This window comes from Podarcis pityusensis (assembly GCF_964106645.2).
Source record: "Podarcis pityusensis genome assembly, chromosome: 1".
Taxonomy (NCBI): domain Eukaryota; kingdom Metazoa; phylum Chordata; class Lepidosauria; order Squamata; family Lacertidae; genus Podarcis; species Podarcis pityusensis.
In genome coordinates this window covers 7,547,324-7,571,204 of record NC_138028.1, presented here as the reverse complement: position 1 = coordinate 7,571,204, position 23,881 = coordinate 7,547,324, and the positions used below count along the sequence as shown (strand labels likewise).

At 44.7% G+C, this 23,881-nt stretch overlaps 1 protein-coding gene across 7 annotated transcripts in view; it reads right to left on the bottom strand.

Moving 5' to 3' along the window:
• KIAA0586 overlaps positions 1 to 23,794 on the bottom strand; it is a 65,938-nt gene extending 42,144 nt beyond the window's left edge. For 2 of the 7 annotated variants that reach the window (XM_081005297.1, XM_081005303.1), the window contains exons 1-18: positions 23,621 to 23,794; positions 21,173 to 21,528; positions 19,439 to 19,521; positions 18,618 to 18,687; positions 17,676 to 17,742; positions 16,287 to 16,452; positions 15,649 to 15,885; positions 14,341 to 14,506; positions 13,104 to 13,283; positions 11,710 to 11,830; positions 10,254 to 10,404; positions 8,239 to 8,280; positions 7,348 to 7,464; positions 5,552 to 5,775; positions 5,309 to 5,381; positions 4,948 to 5,103; positions 3,767 to 3,941; positions 2,295 to 2,474 (exon numbers count right to left, since the gene is read on the bottom strand). In XM_081005297.1, the coding sequence (XP_080861423.1) occupies positions 2,295 to 2,474; positions 3,767 to 3,941; positions 4,948 to 5,103; positions 5,309 to 5,381; positions 5,552 to 5,775; positions 7,348 to 7,464; positions 8,239 to 8,280; positions 10,254 to 10,404; positions 11,710 to 11,830; positions 13,104 to 13,283; positions 14,341 to 14,506; positions 15,649 to 15,885; positions 16,287 to 16,452; positions 17,676 to 17,742; positions 18,618 to 18,687; positions 19,439 to 19,521; positions 21,173 to 21,500 (2,536 nt within the window). In that variant the 5' untranslated portion in view covers positions 21,501 to 21,528; positions 23,621 to 23,794. The remainder of the gene's footprint in view (positions 1 to 2,294; positions 2,475 to 3,766; positions 3,942 to 4,947; positions 5,104 to 5,308; positions 5,382 to 5,551; positions 5,776 to 7,347; positions 7,465 to 8,238; positions 8,281 to 10,253; positions 10,405 to 11,709; positions 11,831 to 13,103; positions 13,284 to 14,340; positions 14,507 to 15,648; positions 15,886 to 16,286; positions 16,453 to 17,675; positions 17,743 to 18,617; positions 18,688 to 19,438; positions 19,522 to 21,172; positions 21,529 to 23,620) is intronic. The other 5 variants (XM_081005300.1, XM_081005301.1, XM_081005298.1 and 2 more) reach the window with 5 other exon arrangements.
• Positions 23,795 to 23,881: the final 87 nt, after the last annotated feature.

Below are 23,881 nucleotides of genomic sequence, written 5' to 3'. Positions count from 1 at the left end.
GAAGCATACAAAAGGAATCAGAGACTCCCTCTCTCAGGCCACTGCATATATAGTCATACCTCTTGTTATGTTCAGTTCAGGTTACGTCTTTTCAGGTTGCGTCTCGCGGCAACCCGGAAGTACTGGAAAGGGTTATTTCCAGGTTTCGCCGCTCGTGCATGCGCAGACGCTCAAAATGACATCACATGCATGCGCAGAAGCGGCGAATCGCAACCCGCGCAGTCGCAGGTTGCATTCTGCTCATGTTGTGAACGGGGCTCCGGAACGGATCCTGTTCGCAACCAGAGGTACCACTGTAGAATCATAGAATTGTAGAGCTGGAAGGGATCTAACCCCCTGCAACGCAGGAATATGCAGCTCTCCCATACAGGGATCAAACCTGCAACCTTTGCATTGTCAGCACCACACTCTAAGCAACTGAGCTATCCAAGCATGCCTATACACGAGGATAAAGGGTGAACCAGCTACAGTTTGACTTAAGAACCTAAGAAGAGCCCAGCCGGATCAGACTAAAGGCTCGTTTCCCCGAGCAACTTTGTGGGAAGCCAAAAATCAGGACCAGAGCGTAACAGCACTCTCTCACCCATGCTGCCCTGCAACTGTCTCTGAATCTTGGAGGTACTATATAACATCCTGGTACTGTGCCTTAAGCGTGATTTACCGAACCAAGCATGTTCAGGACTGTGTCTACTATTCTTTCACAAACAGTTTAACAGGCTTCAAACCTGCGGCAGTTTTCCTAGAACTGATTGCTCCTAAAAGCACGAGCCTGAATATCAAACTTCCCCACTGTTTTGTGAGAATTTCGTTTACTACAGTGACATCTAGGGATGGTAAAAATAACTACAGTGAAAATAATAAAAGTTACATAGGGGGCGGGGACTCCATATCTGTATGTACACACATCCCAGTGAAACAGCCTCAAATGAAGGTAACAAGTTCATATATACCCTGATGAAATCTGAATTGGAAGCAACTGCCCAGGGAAGAGATCTTAAGATTAAGATGGAAAGGTTGGAGATAACATCTGTTTTTACAGCATTACGCCCCCGCCTCCCAAAGGTGGTGAGGAGGAAAAATCCATGATAGAATATGAGGAAAAGGAGATGAAAATAGTAATAGTACTGCAATAGCCTCAGACAAACCTATGATGCAGTTACATTTGGAATATGGTCTCTGCATCTCAAAGAGAGAGAGAGAAGACACTGGAGTTGAAAAAGGTGCAGAAGGGGTTTAACCAAAATTATCAGAGTGATGGAGCAAGACTCCTAACTAGGAATGGCTGCAACAGTCTTCACCAAAGCTGGTGCTTTGGGCTACAACTCCCATCAGCCCCAGTCCCCATGGCCATGCTTGCGGAAGCTGGTGAGAGCTGTAGTCTGAAACATCTGGAAGGCATCGGCTTGGGGGAGGCTAAGATCTGGAGTAAAAAGAACCCACTGATGTATCATAACCAAGTAATCATATGCAGAACACACACGCAAATGACTGGCCTCTTTAATTTACGAAAAGGGTGAGGAAGGCAACACACTATGCACAGCATAAGGGGGGGAAATGTTTTCTGTCTCCTATTAATGCTAGAATGTGGGGTGCTCTGGTGAAGCCCAAAAGCAGGAGATTCAGGAAAGACTGAAGTAAGTACCTCTGTGCAACACACATCAATCACACACACACACCCACACACACACACCTACCTGTATAGAATTCATAGGTGGCGGAACTAAAAAGGGATTAGACAAGTTCATGGCAGAGAAAGCCATCAGTGGCTTTTGATATGGTATCAGGACCAGTATCAGCTGCTGGAGAAACAGCAAGGGAGGGCTACTCCCTTTTGTCCTGCTTATGGGCTTCCAAGGGGTATCTGACTGGCTGCCATGGGAAATGGGATGCTCCACTCAATAGGCTTCGGTTTGATAAATAGGCTTTCATCTGATAAATTCAGAAGAGCAGCAGCCCTGCTGTACTTTTACCTAGCCTAACCATTTACTAAGAAAGGGTTCCGATTCCTTGGACTTCATTTTTCTAACAGATCCTCTGCACCTCTCATTTGCAGTATTTTTTTCCTCATTAGGATAATCAGACACACCCATGAATACATTCTGGGGCTAAGAATATAATTAGGGACATGGAGCCTTCCCAAAATCATGAGCTGCCTTGCTCCTGCATCCAGAAAAATCCCATGTGAACCTCTACACGGACAAACAAGGAAGAACAATTTGCGGTGTAGCAGCAGACTTTTTTTCTGAGTGAAGACGGCTCATGTAAGTTGAGCCTCTCTTTTTTCTTTTCCATACCTAATGGAATAGCCATTGGGATGAGATGCCCTTCAAGAGCACCTGAGAGTTCAGAGGTCTCTCTGGTGGGGCTGAAGAGATACTGGAGCTCCTGATGAGAAGCAGATCCTGGAGGTGGCTTCCTAGGACTGCTGCGCAAGTAGGGAGCAGTCTGCGTCCTTGCCGATTTCACTTTCGTACCTGGAAAGAAAGTCCGATAAATTGTGAGTCTCCAGCAGCTCAGTGCAAGAGCATCTGATGCCAGTTTCAGTCCTTGGCATCTTCAGGGAGGAAGAGAAAAATCTCCTGCTGGAAATCCCAGACAGCCACTGCCATTCAGTGTAGAAATGGTCTGACATGATATAAAACAGGTTATTTATTTACAGCATTTATACCTCACCCTTGAGTCAAACAGTCTCTTAGAACAGCTTACAAAAATTAACTCTAAACCTGTCTCCTAGGCTATGAGAAGAGCATGAAGCTTTAGAGCTGTGTTTCCCAAAGTGGGTGAAACTGTCCTCTGGGGGGTGCTGGAATGATCTAGGGGGGCAGCAGTAGCCTCGGATGCAATTGGGAGAGCACTGGATAAAAATAAGGGGGTGGAGGAAGAATAAAGAAGAAAATGTTTCATCTGTTGTGTAATGACGCTTAATGCCAGGTTGGGCGCTGTTGCAGGACAGTGGTGAGGGGTTTTTTCTGGACTTGGGTGAACCCTCTTTGGCTTCACCCAGGCCTGAGAAGTGGATCGCAGCTTGCCTGCCTATTTGGCCAATGACAGGCAGGCTGCGGCGCCAGCCCCGCCACTGGGGCAGATTGGACTGAGCTGGCAGGATGTAGGTGGAAATAGAGATACATGAAAGAACCCAGATTTGTCAATGCATCTTTCTGTTTGTTTGCTTAAAGAAGGTAGATTTCCAGGGAGGTGCCGAGTAATTATTTTTTCTGAAAAGGAGGTGCTAGGCCAATTAAGTTTGGGAACCTCTGCTTTAAGCAAGCTTCAGAGGTCTAAAGCATGGAACCTAAAAATGTAATTTCTCTGGTTGTTACACTGTGGTTTTCTTTGCATCTCAGCTTAAAGAATGGAGGGCCGTCAGCTTTCCATTCATCCAGCTGGGGGGGGGGGAAGCATGCACAGGGCACAAGCACCACTGGCCCCTGGGCTCAGACCCTACATGTTAGGAACTGGTTCAGTGCCATGACCTGCCTAAGTGGAGCTGTCCTTTAATGGAGCCAAAGGAAGCTTGCTCTTCTGAAATTCTGGGAGAATGGAAGGCTCAACAGAGTCTCTCAATCCCATAAACATCCTCAAAATGGATAACAGGGCCCACGCTAATGAGCCCCACCAACCTGCCACTTACCCCAAGCAATGCCAATGAAACTGCCATAAAGACTTCTTAAAAGATCAGGGAGAAAGAACGTTTAAACAGGAAATGAAGGCAGACTGTTTGAAACATTGGTTTTTAGGGTGCGGGTGGAGAAGGCGTTTTACCTACCCTTAACACTCTCTATCAGTTTAGGTCTTGGAGGCTTTGATTTGGGAGAAGGCGAGTTGAACCTCAGGTACGGGGATTTCTTAAGTGTGCTCCTGTGACCCTGGTAAATCGGCCGGCCGTATATCTGAGAGAGATAATCTTCATTTCGTGCTCCCGTCCATCTTTTCAGAGGTCCCTGCAAAAAACAGAAAATGACTCTGAAACTTTTTAATAAAAAAGGCAACATGCTGGCGTAGAGAGAGAGAGAGAGAGAGAGAGAGAGAGAGAGTTGGATCTGGATGGCAGAGATTTGGCCTGAAATACCTGATGGGATGGCCTTGGTCAACATACTCTCTCAACCTAACCACCTCTCAGTGTTGTTGCTAGAATAAAACGGGATTAACTATTCCAAGCATTTCGGAAAAAGGTGGGGTGCAAATGTAGGATACAATTACAGTGGCACCTCGGGTTAAGTATTTAATTAGTTCCGGAGGTCCGTACTTAACCTGAAACGGTTCTTAACCTGAAGCACCACTTTAGCTAATGGGGCCTCCTGCTGCTGCCGCGCCGCCGGAGCACGATTTCTGTTCTCATCCTGAAGCAAAGTTCTTAACCTGAAGCACTATTTCTGGGTTAGCTGAGTCTGTAACCTGAAGCATTTGTAACCTGAAGCGTATGTAACCCGAGGTACCACTAGACTGCTATTTATTTGTGCAGCACCATTGGCAGACATGGTGCTTGAGCAAAAGGGCACCAGCAAATGATGCAAGCGATGCCGCATTTGTTTATAGGGATTTATACCTAGATCTTCAACAAAGCTCTCAGGGTAGCTTATACCACCAGTGGCTTTGTACTCGGCGTTGCCTGGGAATGAAAAGAAAACAAACAAAAAACCCCAGCGCATTTCTGAAATCGGTGATTAAAATCAGCGCAGGTTCAAAAGGTTCAGCCTGCCACCTTGATCCAAAAGCAACCACCATGCAAATTTGGTTACAACAACTTAAGAGGTATCCAAATGCATAACCAAAAAAGAAAAACTCGGCTATATGAGAATCCAGACCTGGAGAATGTGTTCCACAACCCAAGGTCCCTGAAATCAGTTGCCCTGAGCTACGGCAGGGAAAATATACTATTTATTTATTTTTTAGAGAGAGAGAGGAGAGCTAAGAATCCCTGACTGTTCCCAAATTCTGCAGTCTCACCTTATCTGCTAGCACTGGAGTGGGCTTTGCTGCAGGCAAATGCCTTTTAGTTGGGATTCCCGTGGGGTACTGAGATTTTGCATGTGTTTCTCTGCTGGCTTTCATTGTCTTGACAGCCCGTTGTGCCTCGAGGACATCATTCCTTGCCATTTCATCCTAAAGGCAAAATGTAAAAGCAGCTGGTAAGGTTAGAGGACAGCAAGGGAGCAGCTTTCGACCAAAATCACTGATGGACTCTTTCAACTATCTGGCCTTCTATTTTGTAACAACATGCACTTTCTCTTTTGTATAATTTTTCCTTCAATATAGCTTTTAAAAAATGAAGACTTAAGTATCAATAGGTGGGTCTTAAAAGCCATACCTGGATTTCCATGCTGATTGTCTTAATCCACTCATCTACAGACTTTCTGATTCGTATCTCTTCTAGGACATCTCTAGATGAGAGAAGGAAGTGATCTAATTTAGGATGGGTTGGGTTTTTTTACTTGCATCTAGTGAACAAAACTAAAAACTTTGAAACCACCAAGCTTGCCTAATACAGTATTTGCTGCTGGCATTTAGGTATATCAACACAGGATTGAAAACAACTGCCACAGAGCTCTACCTGTCTGCTGTCAACTCATCAATGAAGGCGTGCAGAGCATTCCCATCCTTGGCACGGATAATGGCTTCCAGGTTTTCTTCAAGGAGCTTCTTGTTCTTGCGCACTGCTCTCAGGATCTTTTCAGCATCCCTCAGTATGGATTTGGAAGCCATGGTTGACTGAAGAATGGCTGACTTCGAAAGCTCCTGGAGTTCTGGAAGGCTTGGGGCAACAGGGTATTTTTGCTAAAATCCAAACAAAATGGGATCAGAGGTTCAAATATTCAGGACTGTCCTCAGTGCTGATCAGCCAGATACCCTGATAAGGTCAGCAGTGCTTAATGGAAGCAACTGCCCTCCGTTCGACACCAGTATTGTCAACTCCAGTTAAAACCAAAACAAAGCCTTGGGTATTATTTTGAGGAGACTGGAGGGACATCGCTATGCCTGACAACAAATCCTAATTATTGGATTCTTTTGCCCCATCTTTTTGTGCCTGCCAAACAGCCATGTCACACTTATAATATTTTATTCTCTTGGTAAGTACGCTGTTTATAGGGACGCGGGTGGCGCTGTGGGTAAAACCTCAGTGCCTAGGACTTGCTGATCGTAAGGTCGGTGGTTCGAATCCCCGCGGCGGGGTGAGCTCCCGTCTTTCGGTCCCAGCTCCTGCCCACCTAGCAGTTTGAAAGCACCCTTAAGTGCAAGTAGATAAATAGGTACCGCTTTATAGCGGGAAGGTAAACGGCGTTTCCGTGTGCTGCGCTGGTGCTGGCTCGCCAGATGCAGCTTCGTCACGCTGGCCACGTGACCCGGAAGTGTCTTCGGACGGCGCCGGCTCACGGCCTCTTGAGCGAGATGAGCACGCAACCCTAGAGTCGGACACGACTGGCCCGTACGGGCAGGGATACCTTTACCTTTACCTAAGTATGCTGTTTTAAATGTGCGTTTAATATTTGGCTTCTCTTAGCAATATTGTCGTTTGAAATGTTTAAGATTTCGTTTTTGTTAACTTTGTGTTAAATATGTATTCTGTAATTAACCTCCTTTGTAATGTTTTATTTTGAAATCTTTGAAATTGTATTTTGGTTTCCTGTTAATTGTGTTGCTTTGACTGTGTACTTTATATTTGACTTTTTTCGGAAATGTTTGATTCTGCATTGTTTTATTGACGTTTAATATGCTGTGAACCGCTTTGAGATTTTTCTTAAAAATATAAAGCGGTATAGAAATGATATAAAATAATAATAATAACAATTTACTTTTTCATTTATTGCCGATTCAAACATCCTGGAAAACAGCCACAAAACCGGAAATTTTCATTGTATGAAGATCACTGTGCACACCCGTCTTCTGCAATCTTGTGCATTCCTGATCACACAGCCATGATGGTGGAAGTCCCAAATAGGAACCACCCCTTCCTTTCCTTTCCTTTCCTTTCCTTTCCTTTCCTTTCCTTTCCTTCCCTTCCCTTCCCTTCCCTTCCCTTCCCTTCCCCTCCCTTCCCTTGCCTTTCCACTCTTCCTCCAAGGAGATCAGGGTGGTGAACATGGCTCTCCACCCTTTCCATTTTATCCACATAATCACCCTGTGAGGGTTGGCTAGGCTAAATAAGGCTACTAAAATAATTGTAAGCATGAAATATAATAACCACCCACTATAAAGACAACATGGCAGAAATTTAGAAGCAGCACAAAAAGCCTTCAGCCCAGGGTCAGAAAGTCTGGGGAGATGAGGTCTTTGCCTGGTGCCAGGGACACAGCCCTTGTGGGTATCAGGAGAGCATTCTGCAGAAAGGGCACCCCGATCACCACCCACCACAGTTGTGGGAACCTGTAGAAGCACCTCCGATGATGACGGCCACAACGAACAGACAGACTGATGTGGAGGCAGGCGATCCTTCTGTCGGGTGATGTCTCTGCAGTGCGAGGTTGCCTACAAATTAAAAGGAGAAAGTGTGGCCCTTTGACTCCCAAGGCAATCTTCACAAGTAAATAAAACTACTCGGCCATGCAATACGTGTCTGCAACAGGCAAACACCATTTGCGGTAGGAGAACCCACCCACACCACCCCCAGCTTCCAAGCCCTTTTGGAGAATCTTAGTTCTCATGGTATAGGGAACTGGTACACAAGTTTCAATAGAGGTGGTGGGAGCTTCATAGCACTGCATTGCTGCCAGGCCCTATTCAAACTACAGAACAGGAACATTTAAATGCCTGTAGTTTTACTGAAGGTGCACCCAGGCTGTTGCAGTCTGGCGACCGGCTAGCTTGCCGCTAGTGCATGAAGCCAGATGGAGCCACAGACCAGGAGTGCTGATGGCTTCAAAAACGGAATGAACTACGTGGCAATGAACGGCTGGCAGATGCAAGCATCAGGTCTGCTTTTCTAGTTGTACATGGTCCAGCCCTGCTTTTAAAACCCCACTTTTAAGGTTATGGCAGAATCAAGGTAGGCAGCTGGGTGCTATGGTTTTTAGTGATTTCATTGCTCACACGTCCTGCAGTGGAATGTTTAAAGGAGCCTTTCGCCAACCCTCCAGAAATTATGGACTACAACCTTCATCAGCCCCAGTGTTGTACGTAGACCAAAACCTCTGGGGACCAGCAGGCTGCCGTAAACTGGATTAGAGGTATTTGATTTTAGGGTATTTTATTGCTCCAAGGCACTGTCTCCATAATTTAAAAACAAACAAATTGACGCAGAACCTTCATAATACTATTCATGTCCGACTTCCACTCCTTTGCATCCTGTAAGGCAAGCCGGGAGAAAGAATCTGTTACACTTAAGACAAAGTTCCCTACACAGATATAAAGTACAATATACCAGAATCATGAGGCATCTTAAAGGCTAACAGATTTATTATGACATGAGTTTGTACAGACTCAAGCCCACTTTGTCAGATGCTTGACATGATGATGGGCTAAGCTGTTTTTGCTGCAGGAGACGAGCGCAGCAACTTGTCTGGAAAGCAAGTATGCTAGAACTCTCAGTTAAAATCTCACCAAGGCTATCTGTATGGAGTTCTAATATACACTTGTGTCTTCCTACTGTAGGCCAAAACATCACCACCACCTCTGTGACCCTCAAGTAACGCTAGAAGGCCTAATTTTATCATGTGTTGGGAGAGAGAAAATGTTCTCTTCTTGATTCCATCCTTTAGGTTACCCTCCATGCCCACCAAAGTTCAACTCGACAGGACAGCTGAACAGTTACGAAAGCCTATTGTACTGCAATAAAATGTGGATCCAACTTTTAATAATTAACAATGCCTCCGCAACCCAGGAAAGAAGCAAAAGGAGCTTGGGGCAGGAGTGCACTCAGGCTATTCCACATTGCTCCCTCACAACAGTGCTGTATGGCTCCAAAGAACTACATAGGCTAGCAGAGTGCTGACACCAGGTGCCCCTGGCCCAAATTCAACACTACACTGTATGTGCAGAGAAACATCCACTTTCCTCCAGAAGGCAAGCCCTCTCTCCTAAACCCCAAGTAGCAAAGACTGCTTTTAAGCCAACATGCATCAGTAGTTGTAAGGCGCTCACTGAATTACAGCCATTGCATGCCATTTGCATTATTTATTTTGCTCACAGCTGAGAAGAGTCTGAAAAATGGATTTCCTGGCTGCTACATTTTCATTTGCAGAAATCACCTCTGCAAGTTCAAATTTCAGGCTCCTGCTTGCAAGTATTTCAACTTCTCCCACTATTAAGTTGTTAAGTTGTTGTTAAGCAGCTAGAGGAGAGGACAGAGGGTGAAGAAAGAGCTGTGAGTGGAGAAGGGCCCTCTTCCCATCCTTTGGACCCCCTGGGAAACTCAGCAAATCTGCTGCACCTGGAACTGGGTGGAGAGAGGGCAGCTAGATGGGACACAGGTGTGGGCAGCCGGAGGAAAGACCATGGATCTTGGGCCTGCCCAGAACAAGCAAGTCTAGAATGAGAGACTAGGGCAATATCCGCTGTTTGTAGGATCTCTTCTCATTGTGGGACTTCAGTGAGTGAGCTGAGAGTTTGTTTGGACCCGGAGTTAGAACCCGGAGGCTGAGAGGGAGGTAGTGTCAGAAGGAAAGTGAATTGATTTATATATATTAGTAACTTTGTATTAATTTAACATTTCTACATGTGACTGCATTTTTTTGTAGTATTTAGGCTGGCTGATGTTGCTTCAGATTTTTGTACACCGCTTAGAGATAGTTAAAGCTATGGTTTTCCCAGTAGTGATGTATGGAAGTAAGAGCTGGACCATAAAGAAGGCTGATTGCCGAAGAACGGATGCTTTTGAATTCTGGTGCTGGAGGAGACTCTTGAGAGTCCCATGGACTGCAAGAAGATCCAACCTATCCATTCTTAAGGAAATCAGCCCTGAGTGCTCACTGGAAGGACAGATCCTGAAGCTGAGGCTCCAATACTTTGGCCACCTCATGAGAAGAGAAGACTCCCTGGAAAAGACCCTGATGTTGGGAAAGATGGAGGGCACAAGGAGAAGGGGACGACAGAGGACGAGATGGTGGGACAGTGTTCTCGAAGCTACCAGCATGAGTTTGACCAAACTGCGGGAGGCAGTGGAAGACAGGAGGGCCTGGCGTGCTCTGGTCCAGGGGGTCACGAAGAGTCAGACACGACTAAATGACTAAACAACAACAACAAGCAGCACAGAAATTAACTAGTCAATCAATCAATAATTAATCAAGTTATTTCAGCAGCCTGGTCATATTTTGCTTTACCTGCAAGATGTCATGCATGTCCCGTTTCAGTTGCCCGAGATCGTGAAGCACTGCATCTGCTTTCTTAACTGTTCTCTCAACTGGATTGTGATCTTGAAGCGTGCTTTTAGATGCAGGGAAGGGCTCAGTCTGCTGAATGTTCGATCTGCTACAAAGAATTATTTCAGAGTTCTCAGCACTCCTGCATTTCTTCTTATGAGACTGTCTAGACTACAGACAAGTGCTGAATCAAGGTTGAATGAACCAGCAATTGGCCTTCACCACCTACTACTGAGAATCGGGGAAAATCCCAACCAAATTGTGGGTGTTTATGAATCAAGTTACACAACTCTGGAGAGGGACATATATTCCTATAAGAACAAAAAAGTCCAGAAAGGCAGGGAAACAGATGCTTAAGCAAAGCCATGTTATTGGTCACCAAAGCTGCCATATGTTGGCAGAGCTGGTGTGGGTAAAAACTAATTTTTTTACCCAATTTGACTTAGCCCTTTTCATTTTATTTATTAGACTTATATATGGCCCTTCATCATGAGGTTTCAGGGTGGTTCACAAGACAAAAGTTTTACCCACTTTGAGAATTTCACACTTCTCCATCACTTAAAACAAACACAAGACAATAAAATAGCCATTATCCAAGGTAAATAAAGCAAAACACCTGACCATTGGATGGGAACTGAGAACAAAGTTTACCCCAGGTTTTGCTTGTATGCACTGGTTAACGGATGCAGACACAGCATCACATCTTGTAACGGGAAACTCAGGTGGTGAGTGGATTGTAGCCAAACAAGGCCCACTGAGAAGTAAGAGGAAGTATCAGCATGCTTGGGGTTACCCCAAGATTTGCAGAAGTAGTTTTTAAAAAACAAACCCCATAGGGGGCAGGGCAGCCCTCTCAACAGTCGAATGAGGACTGAGCCTGCTCAGCAGCCATGGACTGTTGACTGTCACCTGGAAAAGGAAAATAGAAGGAGGTGCAAGGGGGTGGAAAGAGGACAAAAAAGCCCTGCTAGGATCAAACGGTGGGGGAAATCATACAAGTGCTCCTTTTAGGAGGGAGTATACACAACCACTTTTTCCTGCGGGTTCCACTTGTCTGATTCTAATTCAGTAGTTCAGGCTAGGTACAAAAGAGGTGGACAAAGTTCAAGGGTCAGTTTGCCCTGTTTAGCACAGTTAAGCTCACAGTATGCAAGTGTACTTTTCAACCTCATGCCTATGCAAACAAGGCTTTTAAAGAAAACAGTCTCTTCCATGAAACACACGTCTCAAGCATGTACGGAGTTCAGCTAGGAATTATGGGAGCAGTGTTATATTAATCACCAAAAATGGAAACCTCTTAATTTTCTATTATTTCCGTTATGTGAACTGAGATTAAGATATCGCTGAAGGTCAAATTTAGTTTCTAGGATATCAAGTATCTACAAGCTGTTCGCTTTTTAACAAGGGAGATGCTTACTGCTCTCTTCCAAAACACCACGGCATCACATTGTCACTTCTGGGGTCGTTCCAAGAAGATGCACTCTGGCTTAATGGGGTTTCTTGAGAATTCAAGATGTGCTCTAGAAGTCTCCCTCCACCTAGATGAGAAAAAAGAGCATGCCATATTATAGCGGAATAGGGCAGAGTATAGTGTGCGCGCACGTTCAAATGTGTGTGTGTGTGCGCCCGCACAGAGACACATATATGGGATAGTTACATTCCTGGTTTCCTTCCCAGAATGAATAGCATTTATGTATTTATAAATTATATCTATGCACATGTCTGAGCAGACATCATATGCTGCCCACTGATTTTTAAAGGTAGGCGTGTAGCAAATTGGCTGTAATAATGTTACTTGTCTGAGCATTAGTAAAATACTGACACAACATGATGAATACTAGAGAATTGTAAAATTCACATATGGGATTGTAAATAATAATAATAATAATAATAATAATAATAATAATAATAATATATTTATACCCCGCCCTTCCCTGTTCAGAAAACTGGGCTCAGGGCAGCTAACAACAAATTTAAAACACTTAATTGATGCAACAAAAAACAGCATAAAATACAGTATAAAACATGAATAACAATAAATTAAAAATTAAAAATCAATTTAGGGGGGAAATCCATCCAATAAACATTAGATGATCACCAGGGATAGCTGGCTAAATTAGTCCTATTTGGGCTAGTGAGGAGACCAGGGGAAAATTAGCTGTGGGATCCCAGAGCAGGTAATCTTCATAAAAAGGGGAGAGGGAGGGAAGGAAGGGGAATAAAAGATCAGGCTAAGTTCAAATTGAAAGCCAGGCGGAATAGCTCTGTCTTACAGACCCTGCGGAAGGAGGTTAAATCCTGCAGGGCCCTGGTCTCATGGGACAGAGCATTCCACCAGGTCGGAGCCATCACTGAGAAGGTCCTGTCCCTGGTGGAGGATAATCTGACTTCCTTAGGGCCCGGGACCTCTAAACTATGATTATTCATGGACCTTAAGGTCCTCTGCGGGGCAGACCAGGAGAGGCGGTCCCGTAAATACGAGGGCCCTAAGCCACAAAGGGCTTTAAAGGTCAAAACCAACACCTTAAACCTGACCTGATACACTTTTTTGATACTCTTTTTGAGCTGTAATGGACAAGTTTATATTATAGCTTACTTACTATAAAAGCCTAATACACATTCAAAGAGTGTGAAATGCTTGAAAACTGTGAAGTCTCGAGTGGTGCTGATAAAAAACAATGATACAGCTAATGCCAACCAGAGCACTGTTGATGTAGGTGGGAATAGTCATGGTTGTGGGAAAACAGCAGCAAGTGGGCAGATCCACATCAACAAGGAGAAAGAGCAGCTCTGAAGCTTCCTAGAGCTCACCCAAAGTTCTTCCACGAGTTGACTGTTGCACATTTTCTTTTTCTCCAACCGGTTGTTCTCTCTTTGCCAGTTTCTGTGAGATTTTAGTATCTTTAGACACCGGCACAGGAGCGTATCTGCGTGGTGCTGGTGTCTTCTGCGAACTAATACCGCGGCTGCTTTCATGTTTCCGGGAACATGCTGGAATGTGGGAAGATAGGTTTGCCCAATTAGAAAAAGGCATATTAAAGAGAGTGAGCAGTGAAAAGCAAATCACCAGAATTATGCCAGCGGTTAAAACAACCTCCTCAAGATAGAACAGCCTCAACTTGTCATATAAAGAGAACACACATTTTGCAAAACGGAGCTGGATATCTGGAAGGAAGCAAGTGGCAGATTATAGTCATGCCCGTCTGTTTCATAAGTACTTAAAACACATGTCATGAGCTACAATACGTGCTTGGTGACTGCTCCAGAGTTATGGACTTGTGGAGATCTGCCCAAACCTGAACATGTTTCAGAAGCGATCTTTCAATTTAAGAAACCTTTCAGTAGTCAGTAGAAACCAACAGAAGGAAGTGGGGATGAAAGAAAGAGATTGCTGAAGTTATGCCCTTTTGTCTCTCCTGTCTTCCAGCTGGGACATTTAACCTATTCACAGGCAGAATATTCACAATTCACTATTCTGTTCATACTAGAACCCAGCTACTATTCAGTAGCTGCAGCTACACAAACCTCTCCATTACTTTTTTCACTACTTTGCATTTCAACACAGGGACTCTGATCCAGAAGTCACAGCAACCCTTGGTTAAGGAGGCATAAGTATTGAGATGTCTCAACTGAAAAACCGTCATTTATGATTGCTGGCAAACCACAAACCGCGATCTGAAGTAGGTTTGGTATTAGGATCGTGGCCATTGCTCTGCCACCATAGGCTGCTACACCATGACGTGAATTTAGGAATCTGAGAAGACAATCATGGTTTAGCCATTCCATGGCTGGAAGCTCACATCACAGTTTGGGTTCTGAACTATGATTAATTTTAACCATGTTTTGGTGTGGTCTTAACTGAGCTGAACAGGCCTCTAAAGGCAAGAATTAGTTTTGCCATTATTGCTTTGGGGCATTAAGCAATCCTAATCTCATGCCTGGTCTACTTTTTATGGAGTCTTAAATTGAAGATGACAAGAGCTAGAAAACACACAATTTTAACTGCTTTGCAGTTCTATATGAATCAGAGCAACCCAAGGCCTCTCACCTTGTGCAGGTATGGCGTTGGAAGGAAAAAACCCATGCTGGTGAGCAGATATAGGGTCAGTAAGAGGCTTGCCTGCATTCATGGCATGTGTTGCCGTTCTTTTGGAAGCTGCTGTGTTGACATCTTGGAAGCCACCCGAGTTCAGTGCAGAGCTAATCAAACGGGACTGGGAGAAAGAGGTTTCAGTTCAAACACAGGAATAGCTTGGCAAGAACTTCCGTGCACAAAAAAGACAGTATCAGTTGCAGAGAAAATATCATAAATACTCGCCTGTAGCTCAGGGGCTCTGCCCACCTCTATGGGCTGCCCACATGGCCTCCAGCTTAGCCCTAGACTCCAAAGACCTCCCTCCCTTTAATCAAGGGTCTTCTTGGAAACATGGGTTGTTAATATGCATAGGTTTTAACGACTGCAGCATAAGGTGAGCAACATAAAGGCACATTAAACCAAAACAAGTTCCCTTAATGCAGTTACATTTAAAAATTGTAGCCAGGGGTGATGTACAGAATATTCTCATTAAATGAAACAAGAGGGATCTACATTTTGACCTCGCCATGGTGATCCATGCGATGGTCACCTCCAGGCTTGACTACTGTAACTAGCTACGGCGAGACTCGTGACGGGGTCCTCGCTGCAGGAACACATTCATCCGGTGCTATACCAGCTGCACTGGCTCCCGGTGGAGTACAGGATCAGGTTTAAGGTGCCGGTTTTAACCTTTAAAGCCCTATATGGCCTAGGACCCTCATACCTATGGGACATCCTCTCCTGGTATGTCCCGCAGAGGAATTTACGGTCTTCAAACAAAAACATCTTGAAGGTCCCAGGCCACAGAGAGGTTAGGCTGGCCTCAACCACAGCCAGAGCCTTTTCGGTCGTGGCCCCGGCCTGGTGGAACGCTCTCTCACAAGAGACTAGGGCCCTGCAGGATTTGACATCTTTTTGCAGGGCCTGCAAGACGGAGCTGTTCCACCAGGCCTTTGGTTGGGGTTCAGTCTGATTCTTCTCTTTCTGTATAAGAACAAGCATTAAAGAGGCCTCCTAGCCCGCTCACAGGTCCTTTATAAGACCAGTGGTACCAGTTGGCTCTGGAGAATATTAACCACTCTCAATTTTACCCATGGACCGCCATCTGTCCAGATTTTGCTCTGAACTAATTTCAAGATGTATTTTAACTAATTGATTGCCTGTTTTTATGTTCTTATGCTCTTTGTATACTGTCTTAGTTTCATGATGTTAGCCGCCCTGAGCCCGGCTCCAGCTGGGGTACAAATAAAACAATAATAATAATGATGATGATGCCAATACCTGAATATTCATTTGCTGCTTCTGCAAATTTTCTAGATGCTGAATTCGCTGTTCCATGAACTGATTCATCTGCTTTTCAAGTTCGCCGACTCTCTGGTGGCAAGGGGGCCCCTCAAGCTGTTGAGCCTTCAAGATGGCTTGCTGGTCTGCAACACGCTGCAGCTGTTTGTCTGTCTCCTGCAACTTGGTAAGCATTTCGGACACAGAGCTCACTTTTGCTTCCAAGTCGCTCTGGACCTGGAGGGAAAGACGCAAGCCAAAAGTTGTGAAGGCCAGAACTTCTCCCCCCCAAGCCTAGATGGTTGTCCTTGGGTTGCAAGAAAAGCTGCCCTTTAACATGGCTGAGTCTGGTCCAAGGAACTGGAGGGCTACCCTCCAATTTCTAAGCGGTCTGTTTGGTAAAAAGGGAATTCAGGTTTTCTGAAAACAAGATCTAAATTCTATTTCCAGCACACACACATGCATGCACCTTTCAACACCCCCCCACCCCCCCAAGAAAAAATCTTGGAGGGTTTAGTTTCTACAGGAAGCTTACAAAGGTTTGTTTACATTTTTTTAAATATTTGCAAGTTGTTTCATGGAGGGGAAAGGCGGGGAATATTTTTTTAAACAAATAAATAATGAAGCCAGTTACATACTTTGAAAAGTGGGGCTGTAGAAGCTATAGCTGCTGCTGTGGCAGCTGCGATGGTTGTAGCTGACTCTATCTCGCTTTGTGTTGACTTGGTACTGTCCTTTTTGTCAGAGCCTACATCATCCAGCAGTTGGACCTTCACCTCTTTAAATACAGGAACAGTCTGAATTCTAAATATACAAAACAGGCATGGAAAAGTGTTATTATTATTTTCTTTTGTAAGAGCCATTCCCCCCCACCCTCTAAAAGTATTTTCAGTGAACTAATGTCACTTCAACCCTGGAACATGAAGAGGCATCCAGTAAGATGTTTTACACCAGGACATACTACTTGTTCATCTTAATTGGGATTCCTGCATTGCAGGGGTTGGACTAGATGATCCTTGGGGTGCTTTCGAACTCTACAATCCGTCTACTTCTTGACGCCTCAAAGTATACCCCTGCCTTTTTTAAAAATTCTGAGTCTGGAGATTGCCTGCTCTTTTTGGCTGTGTTTTATTTTATTTTGAGTGTGTTTGGGCTTCTGTTTGGGGGATGGTTCCTAATATCACAAATTTGACTTCAGTAAAATGGGTATTTTGTAGTGCTCATGCAGTAACCCGCTGCCTTGCAGGACATCTTTGGGAGAAGAAAAAGGGCTCAGGAGTAAACCATGCACAAATACAGAATGGAGCCCATAAGGCAGTTGGGTGACGCCTTGTACACCGCCTTCTGGCAACTCCTGCAACCAAGCTGGCACCAAACAACTTGCTTTCCTTTCCTTTGGACCACATCAGCGAGGCTGAGAAGGGGGGTCTTGTCATCAGGGCAGCTCAGGACCTCCAGACACACTGCCCAGGCTTGCACCCTGGAGAGGCCACTTCATTTTTTTTTTAATACAGTGATACCTCTAGTTGCGGACACGATCCATTCTGGGGTGCCGTTTGCACCCCAAAACGTCCGCAACTAGAGTGGCGCTTCTGCACAAGCACGGAGCGCAATAGACCGCTTCTGCACATGTGCAAAGTGCGCAGAACGCTTCTGCGTGTGCGGCGAAAGCCGGAAGTATACACTTCTGGGTTTGCCGTGTTTGCAAGATGAAAAGACACAGCATGCACCTAACGCAACACGAGGTATGACTGTATTTCCAAATGTGCCCCTGGGCTGCTGCAACTTGGAGGAGCTCTCCAGGGTTCTAGGCAGAAAGTTAATTCCCACCACCTGCATACAAAGCTCAGTGGTACAGCACATAAGAAGATCCCTACATAAGAAGCTTTCAATGCTGCCAGTTTTCTCCAGCGATTCTACCCACTGTGTCCCCAGCATATTAGTAGACAGCAGTAACACTTTTGAGCCATTAAGGAATTCATAGATGGAATCAAGTAAACAGAAGCATTCAACATTTGCTTCCTTACCTCTGCTTGAATACAGCTCTTACAGCCTCCTTCTGCCCAGTATCATACTGGGAAATAAACATGTCAGCTAATGTGGAACAACAAAACAGAAGAAACTATACTCATTAGAATCTAAACAAAGCACAACCTTACAAAAAGAAAACAAAGGCCTGTTCGGATACCACTTATCATCAGAATCTCTACAAAGATGGAGATCAGATCTTGGGCTCACTTGTCACCTTATCACAACCTCGCACAGAACATAACATTTTGCTGTACGCTGCCCTGGGCAACTTTGGGAGGAAGGGCGGGATTTAAAATTCCCATCAACATCATAATACCAGAATTTATGGAGACCAGGCTTTATTTTGAATCTGGAATTTCTCTAACATTGTAACCGAAACCCTGCTTTCAAGCAGATTCCGGACAACTACTGTTAGGCACACAACATTGCAGCACAATCAGAACACTAAGATTTTAACTGTTAACAGCTCAAGTCACACCTAAAAGTTATGGACAAAAATATCACATGAAGCCATTGAATTTTTGCCGCATTGATCGATTATGAAACTTAATTTACATTGTGCCTGAGCGACTGTGGTGTCCATTATGCTGTCCCCCCCCCATCGACATCTGCCCTCCCTCTCTGCCAGCTTCTATAGTAGAGAAAGATGGAAAGAACCCAGAAGTTGCCTCAAAAGAACCTGGAAGTGTTGACTTCTTCCTTTCCCTCATTCACGTCCCCAACACTGCTACCATTGTATACCTTTTGTGTACTTGACTACTTCGATAACTGCTCGTTTTCATCTTCAGTATTTAAAATATACCCCGAAATATGGGGGAAATTGTCCCCAAAGGACAAATAAAACCAGGAACAAAAGTTGCACTCCTATGCACATTTACCTAGTAATAAACACCATTGCTAGTTTCAGAGCGCATTTGCAAAGGAGTGAGTTGCATTACCTTTTTGTTTGCTGCCATCCTCTTTTACTTGTGAAGGAATGTGTACTCCAGTGTCGTGTGAATAAGCCTGCTTGGGGGGGGGGGGAGGGATGAGAAGGTAAGAGAGAAATATAAAATAAGCTTTCATGTATTTTATATTTCTCAAATAAAATCACGCTGTTATTTAATTCCAGAGGGTAGCATTGTGACATCTTAACAACTCAGAAATTTATTATGCCATCTGCTTAAATCACAATAAATCTGTTCATTTTTAAGGTCCTAAGGTCTGTTCATTTTTAAGGTCTGGTTTTATTACTATATAACTGTTCCTTATGTGCCAAATATATAGAATATATAGAAGATATGCTGAATAGGTACATTTAAAGCAGCAATCGACAATATTTGACCTGCAAAGCCTCCAGTACAATTGCCAGGCTGCGAACATCTTAACAGCTCACTTGTTGCTGTTTTTAAAAGCTTCTAAACATGGTTTGCAGAGAAGTTTAAGAAAATGAAACACTAAGGTTATAAAAGGAGAGGGAAACAATGAAGTAAAAAGAAAGGCAGAACAATTTTGTCTCAGCTATCACAAATTACAAGTCCTTAAAAGCACCCAGAAACATTTTCAACATATTTCAGTTTGACAGCAGTAACTTCAGAATTACAATACTGTGAAGCTGATAAAACTCATCTTGGGTGGTGGTTGCAATACAGACACAAAGGAAATATGCAAAAGAGAAATACAAATGGACAGTCTTCTGATATTTGGTAAGCAAGGCGTATGGGAACAAGCATATGAAATATCCTCTGTAGACCGAAGAACAGAATACCACTGTGCTTACCTCTGGAGGTAACTCTGAGGGCTCGCTATCTTTTTTAGTTGACAATAGTTCTGAATGTCTACCGGTATACCTGCTTACAACACCTAGAAGAAATGTCAATTCACTGGGTTATATCTCGATTAACTGTTATCTTGCTTATAGCGCTCATACTTTCAGAGCACTGATCAATCAATCAAACCTTTATTACGGTCATAGAGCAGCATAAGTAGGGTGGGGTACAATCATTTAAAATCTGTAAAACATATTGGAAAGCTAAAATTATTAAAAGAGAAGGTATATATAAAAGACGATAATAATCTAAAAGAAGCTAAAAGAAGGGTTAGGAGCATTAAACGGATGCGGAAGAGCTCAAAAGGTTAGTATATAAAAGGCTATGACTACCAATTTACAAAGCACTCTGATATGGGTGTTCATTAAATCTAGTTTGTGGCGCAGGTCATCAACCAACGAATTTTGAACGCTACTGTGCAGAACCTGGCAACACTGTATGTTGTAGCAGGGTTGGTATCTGAAAGCAGCGGGAGGTATAGAATTGTCTTGTGTGCGCTGGGTACTTATGGAGTAGTGGGGAGATGAGGCTAATACGAATGTCTCTATAATATAGGCACTGGAGAGGCACATGCTCTATTATTTCTATCTGTCCAGAATCACAGGGGCATTGTCTCTCCGAGGAAACAATCTTTCTATAAGCAGACTACTAAAGAGAACTACAGAGCCTGTACATGCCATCAACACATACCACTGTAATGTAGGTTATAATCCTTTAAGCTAAACAGCAAACACCGTCCTGTCTTCACTGAAATCCTCCAGAATCACTCAACCAATCTACACTCACTTGGAGCAACTGAAAAGCCACAGCACGCCTGGCAATACAACTGCAGTTTAACTTAACAATGTTTGCCCATGGACCTAGAAACTCATGATGGCTATGCTCTGCCTCACAGTATTGCTCCTGAATATGAGTTGCTGGAAACCACAGGGGAGTGCTGTTCTTATGTTCAAGTCTTCCAAGGACATAGCTGCCTCATACTAGGAAGTCTCTCTTACCTCAGATAAACCACAGTACAGTGGTACCTTGGGTTAAGAACTTAATTCGTTCTGGAGGTCTGTTCTTAACCTGAAACTGTTCTTAACCTGAAGCACCACTTTAGCTAATGGGGCCTCCTGCTGCTGCCGGGCCGCTGCTGCGCAATTTCTGTTCTCATCCTGAAGCAAAGTTCTTAACCTGAAGCACTATTTCTGGGTTAGCGGAGTCTGTAACCTGAAGCGTCTGTAACCTGAAGCATCTGTAACCCGAGGTACCACTGTAAAGGTGGTCAGAGTGGCTGTAAATCTGTCACCACTCTGACAATGCAAAGGGAAGGTAAGAGAAGACAAAACCAGATGTGATCAAATAGATATGATAGATTTGTTTGTTTGTTTGTTTGTATGTATGTATGCAAGCCCACGTTTAGGGGCGCCTTGTTTTGATTTCACGTAAGCCACTCTGGAAGCATTTTTGGCTGAAGAGAGGGGTACAAATGATCTGAATAAATAAATGTGATGGGGAGTTGACGACCAACATTCATAATTTAGTGGACATTTTCCTCGTCAGCTAAATGAACATATTTGACAGAGTCTGTACTAGTTATGACCTATAGAGAGACAACAGCCTCAGACAAACCACAACCGATAACAAATGAAGTTTTTGACTAACTTCAAAAAAATTAAAACTGCGCAGGGCTACAGACATACCCTCCGTTACATCTCCAGAGGTTGCTGCTGTTGGCTTATGAGATGCAGGTCTGTTGGCCAACAATGCTGGTGGAATATCCGCTGCACCATCAACTGTCAACACAGCACATTCTGGACGACGGGGTGGAGGCACTTCCCGAAGCTTCTTCACAGAAATGCGTATTCTTTTCTTAGTGCAAGCAGCAGGCTTGCTGTCCGCGGACACAGCTGTCCGAGGGTCAATGGGCTTCTTTTTCATGGGGAAGCTGGTGGAGCGGACGAGAATGTCACCAGCAGTGAGGCTATCAGAATAACTCTTGTTCACACCAGATGTCTCTTCCACTTCCATTAACAGCTCACGGCACAGGCGTCAGTTTCTATGAAACAAAGCACAAGATGACCCACAATTTCACACATAGCAAATGGAGAAAAGGGAAACACAGGGGCAAGGATTAGGATATCAATCACTTATTGCTGTGATTATGACAAAATTAAAGGTAAAGGTAAAGGACCCCTGGAAGGTCAAGTCCAGTCAAAAGGGACTATGGGCTGCGGCGCTCATCTCGCTTCAGGCCAAGAGAGCCAGCGTTTGTCCAGCATGACTAAACTGCTTCTGGCGCAATGGAACACCATGAAATTTTATGTACATTTTATGACAAAATGTACAAGATGCTCAAAAGATAACCCCCTTCACCCATTTAAACAAAGGGGTACTGCATGTCATCCTCGCGTGCCAAGGGATGTTTTGTTTACAGATGATCTGAGAAGAAAAACATGCACAGTAGGCAACTGTTAAGTCTATCTGAAATGACATCCTACAGAGAAAAAACTAAACTGTGATCCAACCAACTTGTTTAGAGGGATCGTAAGGCTCTTGTTCACAGAGACACAATTCCCTCTGCCATATCCCTATACGGCAAAGGTTGCAGAGTTAACAGAGATCCTGAAATGGGATGTGGATAGAGTGCAAGAGTCTTATGTTCCTCTACTTCTACATGGGTTACGACAATTTCAGATGGCTTCACAGAAGGCAATAATTACCTCCAAGTTCCTTGGGGAAGGAAGACATGGTATTCATCTATAAAGGCACTCAACCCCTTGAACCACAAGGAAAATGTCATCTCCCCAAGATGAACACAAGGGGTCCTAGGCATGCAAACACTTTAGAATTAAAGAACTGTTCTAGGCTTCACCGGACCTAGTTCTGTCAAATGAAAAATTCTGTTTCTGCCGCCCACACTGCCGTAAATCCAGTGCTGGCTGTATCCAAAGGTATGCCATCTGAAAGTTCGCTTAATTTGTTTGTTCGACTGTCTAATGTACACTTGAAGGAGCATCTCCATCCCCATCGTCCAGCCCAGACACTGAGGTCCAGCTCCGAGGGCCTTCTGGCGGTTCCTTCACTGTGAGAAGTGAAGCTACCTAGAACCAGGGCCCATCCTGTGGAACACTCTCCCATCAGATGTCAAGGAAATAAGTAACTATCTGATTTTTAGAAGACATCTGAAGGCAGCCCTGTTTAGGGAAGTTTTAAATGTTTGAGGCTTTATTATGCTTTGATATTTGTCCGAAGCTGCCCAAGGTGGCTGGGTACAAATAATAAGATGATGATGATGATTCAGGGCTTTTTTCCCCCAGCCAGAACTCGCTGGAACAGTTCCGGACGGCCTGTCAGGTGCGTGCTGTTGCCTTTCTAAGAGAAAAAGAAGGAGGTGTTCCTGATGAGTTCTGGCACCTCTTTTTCTAGAAAAAAATAGGTTATAGATTTGCACACTGCCCCTTCATCCGAGGATCACAGGGCAGTCAGTAGGGATGTATGGAAGTGAGAGCTGGACCATAAAGAAGGCTGATCGCCGAAGAATTGATGCTTTTGAATTATGGTGCTGGAGGAGACTCTGGAGAGTCCCATGGACTGCAAGACGATCAAACCTCTCCATTTGAGGTTTTGATCTCCAAGGAAATCAGCCCTGAGTGCTCACTGGAAGGACAGATCCTGAAGCTGAGGCTCCAATACTTTGGCCACCTCATGAGAAGAGAAGACTCCCTGGAAAAGACCCTGATGTTGGGAAAGATGGAGGGCACAAGGAGAAGGGGACGACAGAAGACGAGATGGTTGGACAGTGTTCTTGAAGCTACCAGCATGAGTTTGACCAAACTGCGGGAGGCAGTGGAAGACAGAAGTGCCTGGCGTGCTCTGGTCCAGGGGGTCACGAAGAGTCGGACACGACTAAACGACTAAACAACAACAACAAATAAAAGCACAAAGAAGCACACAAAGAACACAAAACAATAACCTCCCCCCCCCGGTGCCCCATTTATATTCCATGTATTTAAAAGCGGGTGCAGGGAAAGAGGTGGCGCAGGGGGGTCCCCCTAAAGCTCTGCCTCTCTGGAGCTCACCTTCCATCCTCCCCCCCCCCACTGAAGACCCCCCTCCCTTTCCCTTCCTCCCTCCTCACAGCCACCCACCGGGAAGCACCGCCTGTTGCCATGGTAACAGCAGCACCGCCAACCGGGGCTCCCGCCGCTCCCAAACGGACACATTCAGCCCAGCCCCTTCCTGCGCCTGCAAAACAAATCAGAAAGTCGGACGCTAAGCGCGCGTGCGCCGCTTATTTTAAAAGGAGAAGGGAAACCACGCATGCGCACAACTCACGCCCATCGTCCGCACGCGGCCGCCTCCCTCTCGCGCCTCTTTCCCCGCCCGCCCGCGCTTGGTCTGTGTCACGG